Consider the following 19,011-nt stretch of genomic DNA (forward strand, 5'->3'; position numbering starts at 1 on the left):
GTTTCAATGTGCCAGTAGAATGAAAAGGCAGCAATGCACTTATGATGACAACTGGTACACAGAATCAAGTAAAAATTTAACAGTACTAAATATTTTTACTTATCAGCACTTATAAATAAACGTGCTGGCTTTGTTTTAAAATTAAGCCTTGTACTTTACATGGCAAATCTTCATAGGATTATTAGAAATGGATAAAGGCTACACCTAAGCCAAACGTAACGTTAACGTATGTTAACACATCTTAAGAAAACAGCACACATACGAGTGACAACTATTAGTTATTTCTTATATCTCACTTTCCATCTGTAACCCGGGGGGGAATTTTTTTTTTTTTTGGCAAGGCATAGTGCACCAAATACACATTAAAACAAATGAATCCATGACTATCCTTTATTTAGATTATGTTAATAACAGCACAGTAATGATTCTAGCTGAAAATTTAATTGTACCCCAAGTAAATACAGCGCTTATGAAAAGATGCTGTAGCCTACTGCTAATGCTTCCTAACCTAGAAAAACTGTAAATGTTCTCTAGTGATCAATAGCCTGAAATTTCAACTTCCTCAATGACATCATCCATGTTATCAAGACAGCAAACTTAAGGGGGTCTGCAAAATACTGATCCTTTATAAAAATAAGCCGATGTATGCACAAATGACATCTGACAAAACAGTTTCTTTGCAGTATATTTTTCTCCTCCAGAGTGAAAATGACAGGGACTTAAATCTACCAAAGAAGCCCAGACCCTTAAATGCCAAAGACTGCACCACTTAAATCCCTGACTAAATTGCACAGACCTGAATAAAACAAATACGCTCCTTTATAAAAAACTTGGGCAAAGGGAACCCAATTTTCCAATTACGTTAAGTTGGGATTCACAGTCTGGAATGCCCTATTGGGTTTACAAATTTGTTACTTCTGAAAAATACAGCATAAAAAAAACCCAGAAGGGATCACCTGAAAAAACCCTCCAAGCCAAAAACATGCCTATCTACAGAATCAAGTGCGTTTATGTAGGCAGAGATTTCCCAGAAGACCTCAGCGACTACAGCAAGAGATTAGATGTATATTTCTTGTCTTCCTGAAGAACATCTAATCACAACACTCGAGACCATTCAGAATGGGCATACTTGTCCCCCATGCTCCAGCCCGCAGCTAAAGCCATTCTACCAAGCAGCAAATAAATGCAAAGTCCAATGGGCCAAAGAAGAACCAAGAGAAGCATCGTATCTATTTAATGCAATGTTCAGACACCACAACAAGGAGGGAGGTTTTATTTAATCAATCAAAGGACCACTTAATATAAATACATATGCGGAAGCTGGGATCAGAAAATTACAGACCTACATTTTTCAAGGAACATTTACCAGAGAGTTTTATTGGTGATGTTGGGAAAACAAACCCAAAACCACAACAAGGGGGACATGAAGGAGATTATATCCAAATCTTACAAGGTTCAGATGCCCTGCAGTGCATCATGAAGAACATTTAAGAAACTGCTACCGCACCTCTTTAAATTTAAGAAGAGACTGCGCTGAATCCATATCCAGTGGTAAACTGATATCTTCATTTTCAGGAAGATCAAAAACTTCTACAGATTTTCCATGTAAATGCGACTCATATGTATCGTCATCATCATCATATTCGTCATCCTGACAAAATGGGAAAGTCATGACATTCTGTAACACACACACACTTTGCATTATGGTAGCAGCAATAACAAAAGCACACAATCAAGGAATCCAAACAGTTGCAAAACTTTTCTCAACTAGTTACTATTCCTTTTTAGTTTCTTATACCTATGATACGTTTTAAGATGACTTGCAAACGCCTTCATCAAAGTTCCACAAAAGAGAGCTAAGTAAGCCATGCACAAAACAAGCCACAGCTGATACTTAAAAATATCTTTCGAATTATTGATATATTTGAAGTATAGCAAGTAGTGATAATCATGTGCCTTGATAATAGTAATATAGGAAATTTGTATTTTCTGTTTTTAACAAATTGCCTGTTTTATCCTTTTTTTGTTTCAATTTGATTAAAAAACTTTTATTCTATTTGCAGAAGTTATTGCATGTAGCGCTAATCATATACTTTTAAAAACATGTAAGTGTGTATGATGTTTTACCTGCTCTGTATCATCATGAACATAGTGCTGCTCGTACAGACATCTCTCTTGCTCTAAGGTCTCACTAATGAGGCGGGCTACTTCACTCTGAGTCCCTGGCTTTTCTCTCCCGATCAGAAACCTACAGAAGAAAACCAAATTACCTTGCAGCAAAAAGCTTAAGATATGCTTAAGAAATTAGTTTGCCATACTGTTGCCTTCAACAACGTCTTTGTAAAACTTTACGATTATGGTTTTGTATTCTCCATTAATGAACAACAACAAAAAGAAAGTATTATTTCATAGAAAACATACATACCTCACTGTGCCTTTGGTGTTTTTTAATACAGTGGCTGCAAAGAACTGAGTAACTCCCACTAGACTTATACCATCAACCTCAACAATCTGATCATTTACTTGAATTCTGCAAAATAAATAAATGCTTAGCTATCAGTTCAACGAAAATATTTTGGCTTGACAGATTTTTGACATGATGAGTATAATTTAAAACTCACTAGTATTTATCATGAGAAATTCTGAGTCCCGAGAAATTCTGAGTCCCAAGAAATTCATTGCTTAAAAACAATCTCCTGATCCTCAGTTACTATGCAGATCACCAATTAAAATTTACATGGTATTTGCCTTGATATTTTTATACTATTTACACACTGATTTTGTGGCACTGTTACACATGGGCACATTCTAAGCTTTTCTTATATATGCTGTAAGCAGACCTATGCTTATTTTGCAAAACTGTCCTATATTAAATAAAAACCCCTGTGTTTTAAAAAATTAACATAAAGCAGGAATGTAATATTTATTCAGCTGCATTCAGCTTTTGTACTTGTATTCACAGTATTTAGCACATTCAATGAAAACAGTTGGGCTCAGTTAGAAGTTTGTAAAAAGCATAATCAATTCAATGAAAAACTCACCGTCCATCTCTCTGAGCAGCTCCACCATCTGTTATTGTTTTTACAAAAATACCTAGTTTTTCCAGGCCCTGATCAGCACCAACTCCCATTCCAATAATACTGATGCCCAGACCACTGTCACCTAAGGGATTCAAAAATCTAACATTAGCCGCATAACACAACATGTAACACTTCGCAGTAGTGAGCTGTTTCAAAGCGTTCCAAGTCCTTCCACACAAAGGATATGAAAATTCACTTAAAAAAAAAAAAAGACGACGACAACATATTTTCTATCTAGATACTACTTAAAGCCTTTTTGTTGTGTAGTTATGACTGTTTGTTAGATTCAAAGCTTCATAGGAGGAGATAGCAGGATTTATGAATTGTATACATTTTGGTGCAGATCTGTCACTCGGTAATGTAGCCTTCGTAACTTCAATTAAGTATGACAATTTGCACTTACTAGAGGCCTGTCCATTTAAAGTTCACTAAATTCAACAGAACTAGCCACAAATGAAAGCCTGGATACATATTCAAAAATTTGAGACCTAAATTCAGGAAAAATACAGTTTAAAATGGTTTTATCTTTTGCGCGCATAGTATCTCTTGCAAATGTTCAAGGTTTGATTTGCACCTTTTTCAATTTCCACAGGAAACACTTCCATTTTTTCCACCCTTTTCTCAAGTTCATACTCAGCTGAGGCTGCCACAGGGTCAACTTCTTCATTACGTCTATCATAGTCTTCATTTGAGTAAGTACTGAAAACCTAAGAAAGGTAACAGAAAACTTTTTTTAGTGCTTTCCCACCCCCGTCCAAACATGATGTAATTGAAAGAAAATCAGTAAGGAAATTAAAGTAGTATTTTTAGAGATCCCATTTTCTAAACAACCATCAATTTAATAAATACTGCTGCTGTAAGACAGTTTCCAGCTTGCACAGAAGTAACATTTTAGAAGTTTCAAAACAATTCCTTAAACACTTTTTGTGTTGTAAATGCACCAAATAGTTAAAAGAAATCAGTCAAGGAAATCAGTCATCTCCTCTTTGATATAGTGTTACTTTTTTTTTTTTTTTTAGGACTACATTCCCCCAAATCCTCTTCCTCTCTTCTTCCCTCCCCCCACACCATCTACCAATTGCAGTGCTTCAAACGATGTAGTTTTCTGATTTTGCAAGGGAATCACACAGTTTCCCAGGAAAAGGAAATGCCTTATTACATACATTACTATTTTTAGTAATCACTCCAGCTGAATTTCTGAATTGTTAAAAATAAAAGATAAACAAACAACACAAATTAAGACATAAATCTAGAAGGGAAGAATGAGCTACATGTAACAGGGTTAATTTTACTTATCAGAAGGTTCATTAGTTGTATTTAAATTCATAAGTTAGAAAAGAAAGAAAAAAATAATACACCAAACCCCCATTTATCTGAAAAACAAGGTTTATCTGCTTAAGTTTTTGCAGGCACTGAGTGTTTTACTCAACATCACTGTAAGACAAAAAACAGTTATGGATTGCAGCTGCAGCGGCCATCTCCCTAATCAAGAACATGCAGTGCTGACACAAAGTTCATTTACACTGGCCTACTAAGTTTTTGCAACTTTTGCATTTTCCCACTAAGACTACCTGGACAGGTAGCTGCAATCATGTAAATAAGACAGAATTAACTGTAATTAGCTGTAATTAATATTTTCCCAGTGAATTTGTATCTGCTAGTACATGGTGTTAGCTCTGCACGGCAGTAGCCTCAGACACAGGAAAAGAGTTATTGAAACAGATCACAAAAAAGCAACTAACATGACTCAGTATTACTGCTTCACCTCCAGACTACAGCTGGAGTAGTTTCACAAACTCTTTGCCAAATCCTGCAAAACAGCTACTCCAGAAACATGGCACGGCCATACAGCAGTCCAGTAAGTAAGCAAGATTAGATCCACTTGCCTGAAAGGGAAGGAAGAAACCCACCCTTGGAAGTCTTATGTTTCCCCCAATAAAAGAACCTTCCTGAAAAGTTGTTCTTCCTAAGTTTTGCATAAAGGTAAATAAACTAATAAGGTCCTTTGGACTATCATACAGACACCAGTGGGCAACAACTGGACACAGAAAGACGACAGGGGTTGCACTTAGGGTATCTGTCTTCCATAAACTTTACAGAAAAATCTGCAAAATAGACAAAGAAAACCATCCAAATGGTCTCAAGTATTCTTACTCTATCTCTATCAGAAAAAAGTGGCCAAGTTCTTAAATTAAGCCCCCTCTTCACCCCCCCAAATCAGTAAATAGGATATGAAGTAGAAGCATTAGGGTTTCATGAGGTACTATTCTCCCTTTGGAACAAAACCCATCTGGTTTGGTTCCTTTCCATTCCAACATAAAAATCAATCTCTCAAAGAATATAGTCAAGTTATAATAATATGATGAATTTTAAACTAATAATAAAAAAAGTTCATGAGTGGACAAATGATAACTTTTTAACGAGAATATTTGAGTTCTTGAGAACGAATCAAATACTGGGGCATGAAAAAAATAAAATTTGCTTATTTATAAGTGTATGGATGACCTAATGTTAATAATACGACTAAAAGGTTAAAGATCATTAACCATCAAATGGCTGAATGTGGAGAACAGTAGTAGTCCATTTTGGAGACACAGACAACTGTATTTTCTTGATTCTTTGTAACTCAGTGGTCTAACTCACAAAGCAGAAGATGATGCAAGTAGTCACTATCTGCTGAAGAATTACATTAGCAAAGGGGTGACCAATTCCTTACACAATCATTTATAAAGCACTTGAAATTTGGGGGAAGCAAAGTCACACCACCTGAACACACTGCACTACATATGCTGCAAGTCTTAGGCTGCCAGCACTAAAATATCTCTGGCATTTCTAAAAATTATTAAATACTTTTTCAACTTGGAAGTAATAGCATTGTACCTGGGAATCTCATGGAATTTGCCCATTTTGACACAAAATTGAACATAGGAATTGATAATCTGCCAGAATGGATCATAGAATTAAAAATTAATGGTGGGTTAGATTCCAGTGATGTTTATAATTGCTATACATAAAATAATAATAGCACAAACATACGTACGCAAATGAAGACTACTAATATTTAAGCGCACTAGCTCTTTGAAAAAAAAATATCTGAAATAAATTCTGACTAATCCACTACAAGAAAGAATTGATACTTTTCCTCTTAAAGTTACAGATGGGAAGTGTGTGAGAACATTTAAGGTAATATTCTAAAAACCATAATGCCACAATTAGGGCAAGATAAAGCTGTTTCAAAATAGTAAGAAAAAAACCCACTGACTTCAGAAAAATAGTTTTGAGGAAAAACATGAATTTACAAAGAATAGAGGAAAAGCAAAACTGATATATAAGAAGTCAAACACTACAATAACAAAGAGAAAAGCGAGAGGACACTAAGAAACCTACAGCCCAAAGAGTCAAGGGCAAATGGCAGAAATTTTTATTGTGTACATGTGGAATCATAACATGGTATTCATCTTTTACAAGATGGAAACGGTAAAATTGTTGACACTAATATAGAAAACACAGAACTGCTCAGCAAGTTTTTCTTGCCAAGTAGCAAAAGTAATATTAAACACAGTTAAAATGTGGGTAATAAATAAGTTACAAGTTACACAGTTTAGAAGATTGATGAGAAAGCTAAACACAGTTCATCCCTGCGCTGTGTCTGGCAGGGTTTAGTCACTGAATCAAATGCATTAGGGACAAAAGAAATTCTAATCTTACTATTTAAAAGCCACGGCTAGCCAGAGATCGTAAAATTATTAGCGTGCAAGTGATATTTTTAAAAGACATGCTTTAGCAAAGTTATTGTCCCAGCAGAGTAGAAACTAGATGAATTTTACTGTGCAAACCACGTGAATTTTACAAGCCTTTTACCATAGCTTGTTATATATCCAGAAGGTTAACCTAACATTAATAACTTCTGGCTACTCAAGCTAATAAATTATGAAAAACACTGCTATCTGGAAAAGGAATTTCTTTTTACACTCAAAACCTCTTTTCTTCAGAATAAATAAAAATAATTTTAATCCAAAAAAGTGCTGACAGAGGGCTGAATTTTTAAGGATTATTTTAATTAAATTGTTAAGACATAACCGGAAATTTTCAAATGTATACTTAGTCCTTGGACAGCTAATTTGAAGACAGAACAAACTGCATGCTCCACAGCAGGAAAATTAATCGCTTTTTGAATGCAAAACTCAGTTCACCCCCTTCTATGAAGATGCTAACATCAACATCATCAAGGTCAGTACTCAAAAAAAAAACCAACGCAGCTTGCTGTCTAAAGGATCCTACCGTTCAATTCCTGTTACCACACAGAACTAAAAATCTCCATTATATCACCTTAGTGCTATCACAGAAAACAGCACTGTCACAAAAAACCAACAATGACCTCTCTTAATTCAAACTCTTAGCAACACATAAAAAGCTCTACTTAAGAAAAATGTTAGTTTTAGCAGAATGTTAGTTTTCTTAGAGGGTAAACTCTTCGGAAGAGAGACACTAATTTACCACCTGTTTGCATGAAACTGCTATAGAGTCATAAAACACAGCCCAAAGACCTCCGCTCCCAATTAATTTCTATTAAAATCTAGTAGGTAGATTTATTTGTGCCTGATCAAAAGCAGAACATTACAGAAGTCATTAAACAGTAAGATTAAGAAATCAACAACTGCCCAGAAGGGCTGCCAACTAATTGGAACGGAAGCAATATCAACATCACTTTAAAGTTCTCACGTAGCGCCCAGCACGCGCTGGAAAGCCTCACAACAGCCGCGCAGGCGGTTAAAGCAGCACCTGGCAGCCGAGAGAGGCCCTGAAGCGCTGCTGACACCCTGCCTGGACACCGCGACCAGCACCCACCGCGACGGCTGGTTCCTCTTTCCTCCGAAACACAATTCCTTCTTTGAACATTTGAGTTTACTGACACTCAATAAAGTCGTACATTCAAAACACAAGTTACGGCTTGGGGAAAATTATCTAACAGTGAACAGTTTCAGCTTTTCAAATTGGTCGCCTTTGCGATGCCGGGCAAAATGTGAAGTGCCCAGGCAAACAAGAATAATCATTTGAAACCGTAGCGCTGAAGTAGGACTGAAGTATAATGTACACTTTACAGCTTACTCTTACAATCTCCCTCTTCAGTTAAAGTAGCCATCTCGTTACCGCTACCCACTCTTCCCTCTGTTTCCGAAAGCTACACGGTTAGTATTTTATTACTGCTATTTGTTATATTTTAAGTGACAAGTGACTACACCTGATTTAAGTCAATTCATGCTATCAAATCCTTCAATCAGCAAACAGAAATACCTTGCTTACTTTTTTTTTTAAAAAAACACTTACACTTTTACTCTTCTTCAAAAAGTATTCAGAACAATTGGTAACTGTTAAACAGGTTAATGTTATAAGCCATTACATTCAATGTAGCATTTTCTGTCACCAAACAGGTGGACAGACAGGCTGCGCACACTCATGTACTTGATCCTGCAGCTTTGCATGACTTAATGAAAAACCCCAACCAAGTCAGTATACACAATGGCGTAAGTGCAACCTTGCTTCAGATCTACAGTACACACAATTTCATATAGATAACTTCATCATAAATAAACCAGTTTTTTTGCCAGTCTCACTATTCTCTACTGAATTCTCAAAAAAACAGTAAAATTTTTTCTCTAGTTCTGTGTTTCACTGCAGTAGCAAAGGCACTGCAGCTAGCTAGAGAGCAGGAAAGACAACACGGCATCTGTTTCAGTTGGGTTATGCTGGCTACTCCAGAAGGAGAAACACTCTTTCAGGTATTTCATTTTTAAATCCCAGTGAGAAATACTGAAGACAGAGAAAAGCATCCATTCAGATTCGGTGCACTGATTTTACTTCATTTCAATTCAGAGTAGAAGTTGAGAGACGATCCACATTCTCCTCCGTGGAAGTGGAGCTCTGCTGTGACCTGGTTGTACTCCACCTCCACCACAGTTGAGGTGGCATTGCTCTCTGACTGACAAAGAGACTGAAAGACTCCAAATAAATAGGATATGACCAGAAGAGGCAAAACCTATCCACAATACCCCCCAAAAAATCTTGGCTCCTGAAAGACTTTCTTTATAAAGAAAGTGATTCAATTGTGAACATCCATAAGCTTCACAGGTGTCTTGGTACCACCAATTTAAGCCTGGCAATCCAGAAGAATTAGATATGTGTATTTATTTAGTGTTCACCAAAACAAAAATCTTGACCTGACCAAATCTCAATAGCAAGCAAATTGGTAAGAGGAACTTCAAAAGAATAACAATGAACACAAAAATAGTCCATCTGGCTGTTTTCTAAAGGCCGTAAGAAGAAACAACAACAAAATAACCTTGCACACCAAAGCAACTCAATTAACTAATCTGCAGTAATACTGTCCCTAGCAACGATCAATACCCCAGGTCTGAAAAGGAGGATCATCTCACTATATCAAGACACATCAGAGGGTGACGGAGGAAAATGATTGAGAAATAAATCTAAAGAATTTGTGTGCTGCCTTTTGGAATAATACTTTCCTACTCAATAAAAATATAAGAACCTTGTAAAAAACTCTGCTACACTGCACCTTCATGATCTCCAGACTACAAAATATGTATTCAGATAACAAAGGCGCACTTCTTTTTACTGATGTCCTTCTGAGTGTTCACCTTCTCTTTTATGTTAGAATGGTATGAAAAGGGATAATTTATTTTTTCAAATAGGTAAACTCTCTCAAAAGGTAAACTACAAACAAGTTTCAGCTACTGCTTGTTCATTCTTCATGAGTCTAAATTAAGTATTCTCAGGTGCTAATAACAGCAATCATCATCAAAAAGATGCTGAATCTTTCAGAAGCTTAACTGTTGAGGTAATTAACTTGTCTGCTATAAATTTGCTTAACTTCGCTGACCTTCGCCACCTCCTCAGTGTTTCTTCTGACTACATCTCCCATGAAACCGTCAAGTGCCTCCTATTCACCTCCCTTACTCCCTCCTGTTCCCCACAGCTATTCTCAGAGTAAAACACAGCACAGGCTGGAAATGCATAATGGTCAGCTAACTTTGAGTCAAAAAGAACAAGTAACTTTAAACTAAAGCTGCAGCCCTGCCATCAGTGAGGGCACGAATCTGCAACTCTGATACAAAATGCTAATTTTCCCCAGACCAAGCAGCATTTAAAAAATACCTTTAAAAATATCTCTCTCTTCCCTGTCAAATCCAGGTGAAACTGCTAGGAAGTTAGAAGTTGGAGGGACTGAAAAAGGATTGCGGACAGACAGGTGATAACCTGTGGTGTCATCCATAACCTCAGCGTTCTCTTATTTGTCTATAGTTTTATAGCATCATCAAGTACATCAAACAGGGCAGCTAGTATGTCATATAACTGGGAATAATTCAGTTAGAAATACATTGAGATATTAATGTAAAGAGTCAAGCTGCTCCAGCAGTGAGCCAGGATATAAAAAGAAATTCTTTGCTTTTTCTGTTCTGGTTTAGATTTCTGCCCTACAGCCCCACATCCTGGCACTGGACTCTCATCCTAAAACTCTTGAAATGCCAAATCAATCTACCATTGTAAAACTTGCATATCAAATATTTCCTAAAAATCAAAACAGAATACGTATGATTAAAAAAAAAAAAGCCAAAGAAAGCTTGAGTTGAAAGTGCTTCTTTCTGGAGAGCTGGAATCAAACATAACAAGGACCCGAAAGTATCAGAAATACTGGATACGGCACTTTCTAAAACCAGTTAAATCTATACGCAGAATTTTCACACACGTGTGTGAAAATATGTACCTTCTTCCTCCAGTTAATATCCGTGTTTTTAACATCTCATACTGTTAATTAGCCAGCAGGAAATGCCATACTCTTAGATGCAGGCAGAATACAATAGGGTTACTTTTTGTGAAAAGTCTCTGAAAAGTACCGTGGAGAGCTTAAGTCTGAGATAAAAACATGAACAAAAGTTGTTATGATGTTAAGTTACAAATGTCGTAACATTGATGCAAGTGATAAACAGAGCTTCAAAACAATTAAAATCTATGAGTTACAACAAATTGTCATTGCGAAAGATCCCAAACAAAGCATGATGGAAATACGCTTACATTATTTGTGTCAAGAAACAAAGCAGACGACTTCCGAGATACAAGTCAGTTCTGTTCAAATCTACTCTCAAATCAAATCTCTATTTTCCTAGATCAACCTACAGCCATGTCACATACTTGTTTCTTAATGCCACAGAAGTATTTTACTGAAGTGCTTGACCAATGGCTGACAAACAATTGACCATTTATGCAGTCATCAATTCTCTAATTATTGAAGAAACTCCAGGGTTTGGGTATCTTCCACCAGTTAGTGTATTTTATATCCCTTTCTGTGTATGATGTCGTAAGTATAGAAGTTACAGTTCAAAAACCAGAGGATGTACGAAGCTGAAGCACTACTCTGCAACATTTTGTTAAAACAGCATTCAGGAGACTACACACTGACCTAGAAAAATGGTGCACGTCCTAAAAGTGGTAAGCATTTACAGGTATGTTGTTATACAGGAAATCTAATTCTAATGTATCTTCATTTACTGCTTCATTAATTTCCACAGTAAGCAGTTCTGTACTAAAAACACTGAAGAGTATGCCAGCCTGAACAAGATTACTGTTTGTGTCCCAGCTATGCATAAACCAGCTCTATTCCGATATGCAAGACAAATGGCAATATTATGAAGGATTTCTATATTCTCTCAGAAGCAGCTGATACTTGGCTGGGTAGGACAACACACAAGCTATGAAACTGCTTTCAGTTTCCTTATTTAAGAAGTAAGTTTAAACTTCTGCTCAACTGTAACAAATATAAAAGTAAAGCCTTTACGAAGGTTTGGGTTTTGGTTTTTTTTGTTGTTCTGTTTTGTTTGGTTTTAACAATCTTAAAAGATTTCTTCACTTAATCTTAAAAGAAAGTATTATTCACCAGAAGCTGGGAACAGACACTCCCATGCAACATAAACTGGGTAACACTGATAATTAAACAGACTTACAGAAGCAAATAGCAGCTGTACTATCTTTTCAGTTTACCTGAGCTACAGAATTTCAAAGGATCATAAATCATTGCAGAAGTTAGTCACAGTGCTATTAAAGGTTTCAAGGACAAAGTTTGACGCAGTCAGAGGTAAAAACTTCTCAAGAAGTCAATTTGGAAACAGGCATTTGTTTTCCCAATAGAAAGTTTCAAAATTACGGATGTCAAACAGCACTCAGTCATTACTTTTATGTTAATTAATGCCTTTCAAGGTAATCACATAATTGAAAGCGAGTTTAATCTCTACATTACAAAAGCAAAGTGAAATATAAAGGGATGACAGCACAGTTACCTGATGTTATTCGCACTGCCTGTAATGCTGATTCTTTACACAGTTTCTTCAGAAAACTTCAAGACAAAGACAAATTCAGTTCCCTTGCAAATACCTTGGACAGCTGAGTGTGCTTTACATTCCTTAAAGGCTTCATATATGGCAACAAGAGACTAAAAATAGCTCATGTACCATAAGGCAAACCCAGTCTGTGAAGTTCTGCTAGTAACTGTACAGTATCACTCGCTTCACTACTGTAGGAAAAACATGCAACGGAGACATAATGTTCCTTCAGGTCTGCAGAGATCAAACAGCAGCACGACTTAAAGAGTCAGGTCACCCACGGCAAGTAAGAAATCTGCCCAGACGTCATTTATCACCAGCTTCTACAGAACTGAAACATTTATTTTAAAAAGTCTCATCTGCGCTTATTTTCACAGGCACAGGGCAACTCAAAATAATGGAGTATTTGCGTAATTATGTTCCATCTTTCCTGAAATTATCAGATCAAATTATGTTCTTAAGCCCTGTTACAGATGTCAACAATTATGGATCTCTAGCACGGGTCAGATGCAGTGCTAACAGTGTTAGCTGCCTTATACATCCCCGTGGAGCTCCACAGTCTCCTTCTTTTACTCAAAACCCTTGCCAATTTTACAACTAACTACAAACTTCGAAACAGAGATATTAATCAAGTTCTCTTTGCTGCTGCAGCATAAATACAGTTTTTAGGGTGCCTATGTGTAAGTTATATCCATTACCTACACACATATCCAACTTCCCTTTTGGGTATATCAAGTACAATGGTCAGAGCTCCATCACTGCAGAACCTTGACGACAGGAGAACGTGCTTTTTCTTGCCCAAACACCTTCTGAATGTTTTGAATTCTCCAACTCTATCAGACACTTGCTAAACAGCAACTGCAAAAGACAGAGATGGTTTCTTCATAATCACTAGAGAGGTGCAGAAGGAAAACAGCAGGAACGCCAAGGCCAGCCTTGCCTCTCTCAGGAGCATCTAAGAGGAGAAACACAGACCTTCTCTAGTGGCTATGGACGTCTGGAATGGCACTCACATTTCAGTCAAACTTACTAGTCTAAGTAAAGCTGAAAAAAGAATCTACTAGGATACATTTCTCACTACGGCACTGCTCTAAGCTGTGGTGGGGACCAGGAATAATCTCTTGCTACCACTCAGGATTTTTTTTTTCTCTTCCAATTTAAGATGCACTAAAATCTATGCGTAAAGCCAAATGAGAGATTTCCTTCTATGAGGTGAAAGTGGGATTTTCGAAAAAGTTCATGAGATATTAAAGGAATGTTACTAAAAAGAAATTTTGGGGAAGTACAAAAAAAATTTGAATTCTCTATTTTACAGAGCACAAAAGCTGAAAACCGTATACCAGGACTCATTCCCAAGACAATCATAGAATCATAGAATCATTAAGGTTGGAAAAGACCTCTAAGATCATCGAGTCCAACCGTCAACCCAACACCACCATGCCCATAAACCATGTCCCTAAGGGCCTCATCTTTTAAATACTTCCAGGGATGTATCAGAAAATACGAAACAAAAATAGAGACAAGGGGAAAGAAATCATTGCTTAGGCATGAGGAACAGAGGGGAAAAAGCTATTGAAAATGATATACAGAAAGAGATTCCTATACCCATTATAGGAAAGATATAGTCAAATTTCACTGAAAAGGGATAAAGGAAGGCAGGTATCACAAGCTTCAATTTTAGGGCCTTAAAAAGAAAGTTCACTGATCATATCGCTATTAAGTACAGTTTATTCTGCCAGTCCGAGTGGGGCATTATGGCAAGAACCATGTTATTTTTAATGGAAAACTGCTAACAGTTGCTACTAACCATTCATCTCTTGGTTGTGTAATTGATAATCTGGTACAGGTTGGTTCCTGTGGCTTTCAGAGAAGCAGCGGTAGTTGGACAGTGCTAGTTACCAAAAAATGAGTTTTGTCTACACGAGAGCTTCCAACACAGTTGGCACAGAGATTTCTACTAATGCTTTGAACTAAGTCTGGCACAGACATAACAGAGAAGGTAGGAAAAGTCTGTTACAGCCACTGCTTCAGTAGGATTTCAGCAATGATTAGTAAAACCCTGTCTACAGCAGGAAACCAGCAGTCACTCAACACACACGCATTTACAGTAGACTCTACACAGCACTTTCCTCAGATACTCAGTGCACAAATGCGAGGGGAAATGGACTGATTCCCCTCCGGCTCTCCCACAGCCCTCACCAGACATTATGCAGTTTCCAGTAGTGGCACTCCCCCCTTCAGTGCTCCAGGTCACCACTAAAGCAGCATCAACTACAAGAAAGCCATATAAAGTCAGCCTGTCTATGGAGAGACTATAAAAAAACCACATGCAACAAAACTCATATTTTGCCACACCCAAAACATTTTCTGGGGTACAGCACTGGCATGTGTTTAGCAAACTGGGAAATTACAGCTCTCCACTGCAGGAAGTACAGGAGTCAACAGAATTTTTGCATCCCTCTGATCAGTAAAAGTGAGTCCTGATCCTGTACGAACAAAGTATAAAAATCATTTATTAAAGATATTTTTCATTCATGTAATAGTAGAAGAAAAGTATGCTTGAGAAAGCCTGGACAGTTTCCCATTCCATCCTTGTCCGCATCTGCCAATTCTCCTACCAAGCTTTAAGAGGGACTACAATAACTAAAGTCTGCAATGAGACTATGGGTAAACACAGTTTGAGCTGTGGAATGACTTATTTTGTGGGTATTTTTGGTGAGGGAAGATCAGACACCTAAATCTTTTTAATTTGTTAGCATTGTAACTTACACTACTCCTCATTATCCAATCTGCCCTGTAACTTCTACTGCCACAACTACCTGATTCCAAAATACTCATGTTAACACTCCTACAGCATGTTCACCAAGCCAGTATTCAAAAAAAAAAAAAAAAAGGTTATTATTAGAGAGAATTCTAAAATCTTAAACAGGAACCAGTCATTTCAGTCATTTGCTATTTTCTCATGGTTAATTCTGAAAACAAGTCTGAAGTTGAATCTGAAGGTTTGCTATGCAGGTGGGTTTTTTTGGTGGTTTTGTTTTTTTTTTTAAATAAACTTTTGTACAAAAAGTAAAACTGAAAAAATCCTTCCTAATGCAATGCCTCAATTTTAAACAAATGAAGGCAAGTATTAAAGGTCATGTGTTTGCATCTATTCCTAAAAGTTTAGTGTTCCTGAAAATGTCCAGTAAGTAAAATCCCACGTGTTTCACTATGCTATCTTATGAAGCTGCTGTGATTCAGAAATCACTTGTGACTAATTTATAACTTCTCTCTTGTTCAGAAAATTTATAACTTCTCTCTTCCTCAGTTTTAAATAAAAGCCATAAGCTTACACTTCTTTAAGGATTTTTAGAGCTTGGAAAAAAAATTACAAAAATTTATTGCCTGGGTATTTTTGACTGTAAAACAATAATAAATAAATAAAATTCAAAGGTACTTACCTTGATAGGAGCTGTTGAGAACTTGACTTTTCGGTCTGGCTCAGGATCTTCCTCTTCAGAAAGTCCAGGAAACTCCTCATATTCACTGTCATACATATACTCTTCCTCCTCTCCCTCCAAAATTTCTTTGCCTTCAGGCTCTTCGTTTTCTGGCTCTATATCCCTGTCATCATCAAAAGCTGCATTCTCTATGCCAAAAGCACTGAAGTTCTCGCTCTGCTTTTCCACCACTTGCTCCTCTTCTTCAGTATAGCCTTCTTGCTCTAGAACATCCTGAACTCGTGTAACTGGACCATCTCTCATAGACATTCCATCTCTTTCTTCTTCCCGATTGGTCTCACTCCCTTCCATAAACTCTTCTACCACCTCTGAAGAGTAGTTGCTTCTCTTCCCTTCTTGTACTTGACGTTGGAGCACCTGATCCTCTTGAACAACGTGATCTTTCTCCAAACCTTTTTCATGCCCTGAGGTTTCATTTTGTGCAACCAGTTCTGTGCAAGTCCCCTCCATGGGGGAAACCTGGGAGAGAACACTATCCGATCTCCGCTGAGCCTCCTGACCAGGCATACTGCTCATATCCCACAGGCTTTTCTCAAGTACCAGTCGCTCTCTTTTGTCTTTTCCAAGTGCCTCGCTCAGCTCATCCCTGAGGATCACAGGCACTTTGGTGGACACAGCCTTCTCTGGACATCCTGCAGCAACAGCAGATGAATCCAAACTGTGGTGGCCTCTCAAAGGGTCCTGATTCGGAGGACTATAATTTTTGGAAATTTCTTTGGATTCTTCAGTATCACTGTCACCCAGAAAGCTTTCCAGCCTCCTAGAAATGGGCCCTGCATTCAGGAAGGAGGATTTGGAACCACTATTGGGATGTTGCTGCTTCAACTCCTCATTACCTTGATTTTCAACTTTCTCCAGCGCAACTGGAAGACTTGCTTCTGTATTAAAACTGAAGTGGTCCACAACATTGCTGCAATCAGAAGCTGAACCGTGTCTTCTCTTATCCTCACTTCTTTCACATTTGCTGGGGGAATGTCTGTCCACTGAGCTCCGTTGTTTTATATTTCTCTCAAATAACTTCCTGGTCTCCGAAAATTTTTCTGCCAGGGCAACTTTGTCCAAGTCTGCCTCATCGTTGCTACGGATGACCCTGTCGGCAGCAGAAGGCACAGACAATAAATCCACAGGACTGCTGCAGGGGCTGGTACTTGTATTAAGAAGATTATTTTTTTGGACAATGAGGAAAGATGGGCTACTTGGAGAAGGTCCGTACTCTGCTGCCGTAGCCCGGCTGATTAATTTGGTCTCAGCCGGTGGACTGCTTTCACAAGAGGGTGTGGAAGAAGAGCCTCCCATTTGCAGGAACATATTTTTGATCTTGTGTACTCTATTGCCGTAAGTGGCAGCTCTGCCTCGACTGTGTGGGTCATTTCCCCCTCCATTGGAAGACGTGCTCAGCTTCTGATGCAAGCCTGTTTTGTTGGAAGTGTTTTCAGGATTGTTCACACCATCAAAAGAGCATTTGATAGCATGGAAATCGGATTTATAGGCATTTCGGTGTGGAGAAGCACTTCGTAAAGTCCTTTCCCCTTTGCCTTCAGTTTTCATCATTGTCGGAGAGAAAGCTCCCTCGACTCCTGAAGAAGAATGGGGAGGACAACTCCCAGGCACAAAGCTTCCACCCTCCAACACCAGGCAGAGCAGATTCCACAGAAGATCCGACAAGCAGCCTTTCACTCGGCCAGCCTCCGCGCTCACGTCGAAATGGAGTGCCGGAGAGTATACGTGGAGAGAAAGAAATCACAGCGCGTAAACGGCCACATCGGGTATTATCCCCAGTGCGGACGGCGGTATCCGGAGAGCCATCTGCAGAGAGACAGAGAGTTTTCATTAACTCGGGCCCTCGCCGGCGTGTGACACGAATCCGAAACTCGGGGTGGGAACCGCCGCCCGAGACCTCCACGCGGGATAAAGCCCATTGTGTCCGCCGCGACGCGCGGACCCAGCCGCTCCCCGCCGCCCGCCCGGGCACCGACCTGGCGGCTCCGGCGGGGGATGCGGCGGCGGCGGGCGGCGGCCCCACCGCTCCGGGCTGCCCGCGCGCCCGCCCCTCCCGCCAACGGCCGTCCCGGGCCGGGGCGGGCGGCGGGGGAGGAGGCAGCGCCCGGCCCTTCCTGCCGCCCGGGGGAGGCCGGGCCCCGGCCGGACCCCGCCGCACGCACCGCGGCTCGGTAGGGCGGAGGGGCCCGGGCGCCCCCGCGCTGCCCGGAAGGGGGGAAGCCTCAAGTTTCGGCCCCAAGTTGGGGCTTCCCCGTGGCGGCGCCTCTGCGCCGCGGGGCCTGCGGGGCGCGCAGCGGAGCCGCCCCGGTACCTCGCCCGAAACTTTCCGAGCCAGCCTACCTGGGGGCGGGGGTCCCGCCGGCTCCTTCCCCTCAGCGCTCCCGGCCGCCCAGCGGCCGCGCACACCGCGCCATCGTTATCCGCCAGCCGCCCTCCTTCCTTCCTTCCTTCCTTCCCTCCCTCCCACCGCCCCCCGACCCGCCGCCGCCCCGCGCTCCTCACTCCACCTTCCTCCCGCCCCCGCGGCGGCGCTCCAAACCGCCGCCCGCCCGCCCCGCTCGCTGGCTCTCGGGCTGCGTGGCGCCCTCCTCCGCGCTGTGTCTCGGGCCCGCCCGCGCGCGCTCCCTCGCTCGCACACAAAGAGAGGGAGCGGCGGGCGCGCCCTTGTTCCTCTCGGCGCGAGGGACGAGAGGGGCTGGGGGGCGGCGGGCGCGCCCGGCCCGGGGGACGCGCCTCCCGCGCCGGGATGTACCACGCCATAGCGGGATACGGGTTGCGGGTGATACCATGTCGGGGAGGCGAGCAGGCACGGGGCCGCCCGCCGCTGCCCGCTCCCCCCTGGCGGCCGTGAGCGCGGGGCGGCGCGGCGCGGCGCAGCGCCCGTGGGCGCGGGTCGCCCACCGGCCCCGCCGCCGGGGGAACCGCCGGGGCTGCGACTGGGGACGCCGGGGCGAGGGACAGCGGTGGGCGCTGAGGGAGCGCCGAGCTGCCGGCGTTGGGGAGATGCGCGCTATTTTCAAAGCCCGGGACGGGGGT

The 19,011-nt window shown here is 40.5% G+C and overlaps 1 protein-coding gene across 1 annotated transcript in view; it reads right to left on the reverse strand.

Moving 5' to 3' along the window:
• The window catches only part of LOC142083599 (neurabin-1-like), a 43,753-nt gene extending 25,035 nt beyond the window's left edge, over positions 1–18,718 (reverse strand). Inside the window, exons 1-7 of the mRNA XM_075153249.1 lie at positions 18,483–18,718; positions 15,916–17,781; positions 3,655–3,787; positions 3,042–3,162; positions 2,426–2,530; positions 2,128–2,248; positions 1,508–1,651 (exon numbers count right to left, since the gene is read on the reverse strand). Coding sequence (XP_075009350.1) covers positions 1,508–1,651; positions 2,128–2,248; positions 2,426–2,530; positions 3,042–3,162; positions 3,655–3,787; positions 15,916–17,526 — 2,235 coding nt within the window. The 5' untranslated portion in view covers positions 17,527–17,781; positions 18,483–18,718. The remainder of the gene's footprint in view (positions 1–1,507; positions 1,652–2,127; positions 2,249–2,425; positions 2,531–3,041; positions 3,163–3,654; positions 3,788–15,915; positions 17,782–18,482) is intronic.
• Between the last annotated feature and the right edge of the window lie 293 nt (positions 18,719–19,011).

Source organism: Calonectris borealis, chromosome 6 (assembly GCF_964195595.1).
Source record: "Calonectris borealis chromosome 6, bCalBor7.hap1.2, whole genome shotgun sequence".
In the NCBI taxonomy this organism is placed as follows: Eukaryota; Metazoa; Chordata; class Aves; order Procellariiformes; family Procellariidae; genus Calonectris; species Calonectris borealis.